This window comes from Electrona antarctica, assembly GCF_951216825.1.
Source record: "Electrona antarctica genome assembly, chromosome: 5".
Classification (NCBI taxonomy): domain Eukaryota; kingdom Metazoa; phylum Chordata; class Actinopteri; order Myctophiformes; family Myctophidae; genus Electrona; species Electrona antarctica.
In genome coordinates this window covers 38405087-38412194 of record NC_136810.1, presented here as the reverse complement: position 1 = coordinate 38412194, position 7108 = coordinate 38405087, and the positions used below count along the sequence as shown (strand labels likewise).

Sequence of the window (7108 nt, the reverse complement as noted above, 5' to 3'; positions counted from 1 at the left end):
CTGTTCCTGAGCCTGCCGAAAGTTTGCACAGGAACATAGCAGCTGGCCTATACGTAGAACCCAGCAAATGTCATGGTGCGTAGGCTTGAAGAGATTTCCCTACACAGAGAGAGACCGCTTTCAGCACACAGAACGCACAGAATGTCTGATTTGCATAATGTCCTCCTCACAATACTAAGACAGGACGCATGTAGAATATCAGCTAAGTTCCCCTTTTAATATTCATATATAGTACTATGTGACATTAACACACTGCGTGACCATTATTGCATAATTCAGCCTGTCCTACTTGCCAAAGCAGAGATGTGCCTCATGTGTATTGACACCAAGCTCTGATCAGCAGAGCATCTATCTAAAATGCACCAAGTCTCTGTATGTACGTATGTCATGCAATCCACGTAACTCGAGAACATTCACCCCACCGACTACAAATTCGACACACACGCTCCACATCACCACAAGGAGTGCAGTGCCCGACCCAGAGTTGTCCAGAAGCGCCACAAAAGGCCTCTGCCCAGGCTCTTGACACAGCCCCTGCCCATTGTGCCCAGGCTCCATATATAACAAAAGATATACATGTGAATTACATAGGTTTACAAATAAAAAGCTAAGACAAATTTCAAAACGATCTAAAAACAGTTACATATTGTGGGGGTCTGTATGCTCACTCAGGTTTTAAAACGACTCAATGGTACCACTGTGGTCAGTTTCATGTTGTTTGCAGGTCATTCCATGTATTAGGGCCACAGAAGCCAAAAGCAGATCTACCAAGTTCAGAGCTAACTTTTGGTACCTTGGGCACCGCCCTACTTGGAGTCTATGCAGATGTCAGAACATCATTGTGATGTCAGAACAGGCCATATATGGAGCCTGGGCACAATGGCAGGGGCTGTGTCCAGAGCCTGGGCAGAGGCCTTTTGTGACGCTTCTGGACAACTGTGGGTCCGACCGACTCAAGGCCGGGCACTGTCATTGCATGATACTTGGTATGTATTGTATTTTTGTAGCCTGGGCAGCATTCCTTTTCGGGTATATGAACCGTTCGGGAGTGGATGATATTGTTACGTCATTGTAGTCATTGTTTTGTAGTCATCAGGCAGGAACCATCAATTTGGAACTTCTTTTCCCTCAAACCGAAATTTCTCAATAAAAGCGAATGAGACTTTTATTGTTATTCTTCCGGTTTGAGGGAAAGGAAGTTCCAGATTGATGGTTCCTGCCTGATGACTACAAAACAATGACTACAACATGACGTAACGATATCATCCACTCCTGTGTAACACAGACCAGGCTTTCCTCCGAGGTGGAAAGCCTCTATACTGTAAAATCAACTGCAGATTAGGGATGTGTAAATGTGTCCAAAATGAAAATCGATTTGTATAATTCAATATTAACGATTCATCGATTCATCGTTTAGGGGGGGGGGGGGACTTTATTTTTTTATTTTATTTTTATTTATTTTTTTAAGATTTATTTTTTTTAAGCTTAAATTGCGGAAATGGTCTCAATCAGGTTAATAATATCAGATACCATTACCATCAGCACCAATAAACCGCAAAATAATTCAGATTAAAACATATTCCATCATTCAAGGGCCTTTGGATAGAAATGAAGCAGACTCCGTGCAGTCACTTTCAGTTAGAGTGCTGCAGAGGCTGAGTGTCTGTGACTGTGACCAGCTGATGGTCGTTGACGCCTGCACTGTCAAATAGGTCTATCTATTCTAAGATAGCATCTTAAATAAATGTTGTGAAAATGTGTTGTGACTTTGATTGAAAAGTACAAATAGTTCCAATGGCATCTAAATGTAGAGTTAATAAGGGTCCATTTGGTTACTAACTCCATCTTTTGGATGAGGACCACCTGGAAACCCCTCAAGGACCACTGGTGGTACCTGGACCAGTGATCAAATGATCACCATAGCAACCTCAGCCTAGACCTGATTAGGTGAATTCCCAACACCTGCTCAATCCTCCAAACCTGTATCTTGATTGGAATCAATCTCCACTCACACTCAGTCACTCACACTCCTCTCAGTCATGCAGCTACACACAGACGCATCCCAGGCACACTTTGGTAGGCCTATAGCCCTGTCCTGTTTGGATGACAATATTGCCTTTCCAACAGATTTATTAACGATGTATCGGACCCATCCCTACTGCAGATGCTGTAATATCATAATGTCAAGATGGATAATGTGTTAATTACAATGTTTTAATCACAAAGTAAAGTAATGGAATGAAACGTGACAAAAATGCCTATACAAGACTTTTCACAAATTAAATTAGCGTTTAGAATAGAGCAGGTTATTGGCCAGTGACCATAAACTAAATCTGATTTCAGCAGCCTCAAATTCAATCAGTTCTGTGATGGATGCTTTAAGAAACTGTTAAGTTAAGCTAGATCAAAAAACAGAATATGTAATTACCACCATATCTCTCTCTATATTTCTCTCTCTCTCTGTCTCTCTCTCTCTCTCTCTCTCTCTCTCTCTGTTTTAATCTAATGACTGGTTCAGCATTTAGAGACGTACAAATTATACACTTCTATATAGCCAAAAACAGGAAATCATCATAAAGGATGTAAAAAGGGGGAAAAACATATACAGTGAGGGTGAAAAGGGGTGGGTGGGGGATTCAGAAACTGGGGGCCAGTTTCAAATTGCAGCCGTCCGTAGGTGCCCTTTGAGAGCGGTTTTGAAGTATTCACATGTCTAAGGTGACATTCACACCAGAAAGCTTTACTGCGATTAAAACGAATCCTGCTGCACATTGTCAGAAAGTGAGCTTCGTTTGGCAGGTGTGAAGCCTCATTCGAATCCTAATGCGCATCAAAGAACCGCATTCTACTCCGCCCAAAAACGGGGGTTTCGCTTCGCTTCCAATCGCACTTGATTACGATTCGGTGCAGGTGGGAATGCAATCCGTAGCAAATAAAGGAAATTAAGCAAACTATCATGTGGCGGATAAGGAGCTAAACACAGTTGGAGACGGAGAAGGGATATTCATTTTACGCAGTGCAAAGATGTCCCGTTAGGTTACCATGTGACGTGGTCAAATAAGGAGACCGAATTAAGCCCTCATCGAAATATGAGGATGAGCACATTAATCTATTGCTTAAGGAAACACATAAAAAACACTGCAGTGTACAGAATATATATAAATACTTAATTAAAACACATGTTTAGCTCAGCATGATCTATAAACTGTATAGCTAACATGGCATATGCATAATAATTGTAGGCTATGGTGATTAGGCTATGGTGATCGGATCATCAATGGGACTCTGGGAGTACTATTGTAAACTTCGGATCATTTTGTGCTCCCGTCTCCGCTGTGCCTCGTTCATGTGCCCAAAAGAACAGTGGCTGGCGTGCGCGCACACACACACACACACACACACACACACACACACACACACACACACACACACACACACACACACACAGTAAGCCCCCGATGACACACTGCATCGTCCGTTACCCTCACTTTACGTCAAAAGTCCTAACTATTACTCGAGGTATATTTTTGAACACCATAGCTTTCACTGTGTATTTTATGAATTGAACACATTGATAAAATTCCTTGCTGCGTTTCCTTGACACAGCCAGTGTGAAGGCAAACCGCAGCAAATTAAATATGGAAGAATCCCAACTTCTCCGCCCATTCGCATCAAGTCTACCGAAGTATTAGGTGAGAATGTGACCTTAATGACAGTTGGTAGGGCGTTCCACATTTGTGTGGCATATAGGAGCGAAATTAATTTAGTCCCTTGCGAACAAGAAGGCATGGAGCAGCTCAGACAATTTAGGCCCTTAGTTTAATAACAGGGTGCAAGTAAAAAGTGACAACGATTCGATGTTTAAATTACATCTTCGTCAGGTAATGAATTTAGTCCCTTGTTTGTGCCGAATCTGGGTTGCACATGGTTTGTTGAACTCCCTCTGGTGTTGTGGGTGTGGACTTCATTTGAGTGTTCATTTGAGTTACAAATTCAAATATTTGCACTGAGGATTTTACTGTGTAAATACCTATACCTCCATAAAATCTGCTTTGTAACTAACTGTCTGGGACATTTATTTTCAAACATATCATGGATAGTTTCTGGTTGTCTGCTTGAAATCATTTTAAATTGCTGAATTATGCATATAGCCTGGCTACTCCAGTTTGGCAGTATGTTTGTTTCAGTTCATTTGTATGATTCAAATACACATGCCAATTATTTTAATGTTTTTAAATGGCCAATTAAACCTAGAGTCTTGTGGTTGGAGTGTCCGCCCTGAGACAGGGAGGTCGGGGGTTCGATCCTTGGGACCCAGTGCCTCCCTGCTTGGCACTCAGCATCAAGGGTTGGATTGGGGGGTAAGTCCCTGCGTCATAGGCCTGCTAGGCTGCTACTCTACATACTATATGGTGATTATCGCTTGGCAAGGCTTACTTACTACAAATGTTAACTAGGCTGGGTTCAAATACATCAATTAGTCACCGAATGCACTTTGTATGATTTCGCTATGAAAGATATGTAGGCCACACACACACGCACGCACGCACGCACGCACGCACGCACACACGCACACACACACACACACACACACACACACACACACACACACACACACACACACACACACACACAGTATTAAGTATTCAATCAATCAATCAATCCACAGGGGATCAGGTCTTCAGCATATTCGTTTTGGGGGTTATATGTGCGATTATATTGTGTGAAATTGATAGTTGAATGCATAATGTATTATACATAAGCCTATTAGACCACAATAAACCATTAGAGTGGCTGCTGCCTTCTGCCTATATGAATCTCTGAAGTGCTCAAACCGCTTCAGGTACAGCAAATGTCACTGAATTATTTTTGCCCATTAGTCTACTGTTATTGTTTTGTTTTCTTCCTTTCTTTTTTGCTTTGCTATTCTTTGAGGGATACATATAATAATGAGGTTCACTTCACATTGCTGCTGTCGGTCAGTGCCCATGCAGGCATGCACTGACATCAATGCATATTGGTGTGTTGCAAAAAATAACCATAGTCAACTTGAATAACAACAAACAAGAAAATGTAAATTGAAATAACAACCATTATAATGTTTTTTTTAAAAACAGCAACAAAGGCAAATGATGACAGTCTGTTCTCTTTGGACAACAACAACATCCAGACCATTTCACAGCAATGCACCTGCACATCACTTTATTCAATTGGTTTGTTTTTGTGTTCTTTCTTATTTCTTTTCGTTTTGTACCCCCCCCCCCCCCCCCCAACAAGTTGATTAGCTAGCACGGAAGGCGGCAGTCGAGTCAGCCTCCAGCTCTCGGAGGCAGGCAGACAGAGTATAATCGCTGCGCTGATTGGTGAACTAAAATTAACCGGTGTCATGAAGGCAAGACATCAGACAAGTACGTGGTGCGTTAAACTAAAGCATAGATAAGATGTTGTCACTTGTCAATCTCATTTGCAAATGTTTAATGAGGATGGCAAATTGGCCATTCACGATGAAACGCCCCCCTCCCTGACATGATGATCACACTCCCAGTCCACTGTCCCAGGCTAGTCTAGATCATGCATGTATCATTTGTGCTCAAACGGCGAGCACCGGAGCACGTGCGATTAAAGAGTCTCAGTCTGCAAACAACAACCCCTTTAAGCATATGCTTAAAGTGGGATTAGCCTTAGTACAAGGTTTACTTACATGAGCTGCGTTGGAAACTGAGATGACCCGTCCTTCCACAACAGGACCAACACCACCACTAAGGTTTGTATCCTGCAGGTATCCATTGTGAAAGGGAAATTCCCCCCACCAAAAATTGCACCGGGAAGCCCACTGACTGCTTGCTCCTTCTCCTGATGAATGAGAGTCAGTCAGTCAGTCCGCCGCCCGTCCGCCACGCGCCGCCGGTCGAGCAGCGTGTCACTCTGCGAGATTAACCAAACCCGACGCCTCTAATGTGATCAACAGACATCCACCACGCTCTAACAGGTACTGCTCTATTTCAGTCTCTCTCTCTCTCTCTCTCTCTCTCTCTGTCTCTCTCTCCCTGTCTCTCTCTCTCTGTCTCGCTGTCTCCCGGTTGCTCCCTCTCTGCCACACACCCTACCTCAGTGCTGTGTAGTGTGTACTATCTGTATGTATTTCCCTCACTTTCTCTCTCTCTCTCTCTCTCCCGGTTGCTCCCTAGTCCCTGTCACACACCCTACCTCAGTGCTGTGTACTATCTGTATGTATTTCCCTCACTTTCTCTGTCTGTCTGTCTGTCTGTCTGTCTGTCTGTCTGTCTGTCTGTCTTTATCTCTTTCGCTGTCTCCCTCTCTCACACACCCTACATCAGTGCTGTATACTATCAACATTCTCTCTCTCTCTCTCTCTCTCTCTCTCTCTCTCTCTCTCTCTCTATCTCTCTCTCTCTCTCTATCTATTTGTCTCTTGTCTCCTGAGCATATGGGAGCTACTACTACACAACGTAATTTCCCCCCTCCCTCCCCATGACAGAAAAACACCTGCTGTATTGGCTAGGGGTCTGACCGAAGGCTCCAGATATACGAGTGTGGAATACAGATGCAGCCTTCAGCCCCATGCAGCCCAGAGTGAAGGGAAAATTTACTGGCTTTGATGGGACACTCTTTGTCAATCACTATCAATCCTCCTGACAGACTGACTGAGTGACAGCAAGCAGAGGAAACCGCTCCACACTGGGAAGTACGGCGCTTGGGTGATAGCCTATTGATTTCACACTTCCAATGGAGAATCTGGAGAGCCCCATAAGCGAAGTGAGGGGCCTAGTACGGTGTAAAAACAAATCCTATTACTTTTAAACGCTGTCACTCTACCTGCTGCAGTTTTGCAAGGCTGACTCGCTATATGCACATTGCCGAACTCTCGAATGGAGAGATACAATCATGTGCTTATCTTATTATTTCAATTTACACCAAAGTGCATCAACATGGAATGATGATTGCATAAAGAGCCAAAGAGCTAATGAGCGCAGTGTGTGTGTGTGTGTGTGTGTGTGTGTGTGTGTGTGTGTGTGTGTGTGTGTGTGTGTGTGCGTGCGTGCGTGCGTGCGTGCGTGCGTGCGTGCGTGCGTGCGTGCGTGCGCGT

The 7108-nt window shown here is 43.7% G+C and overlaps 1 protein-coding gene across 1 annotated transcript in view; it reads right to left on the bottom strand.

Moving 5' to 3' along the window:
• The window catches only part of LOC306923967 (voltage-dependent calcium channel subunit alpha-2/delta-1), a gene marked incomplete at both ends in the record, with an annotated part of 153476 nt that extends 147689 nt beyond the window's left edge, over positions 1-5787 (bottom strand). The window contains one exon of the mRNA XM_079502312.1: positions 5702-5787. Within this exon, the coding sequence (XP_079358438.1) occupies positions 5702-5787 (86 nt within the window). The remainder of the gene's footprint in view (positions 1-5701) is intronic.
• Positions 5788-7108: the final 1321 nt, after the last annotated feature.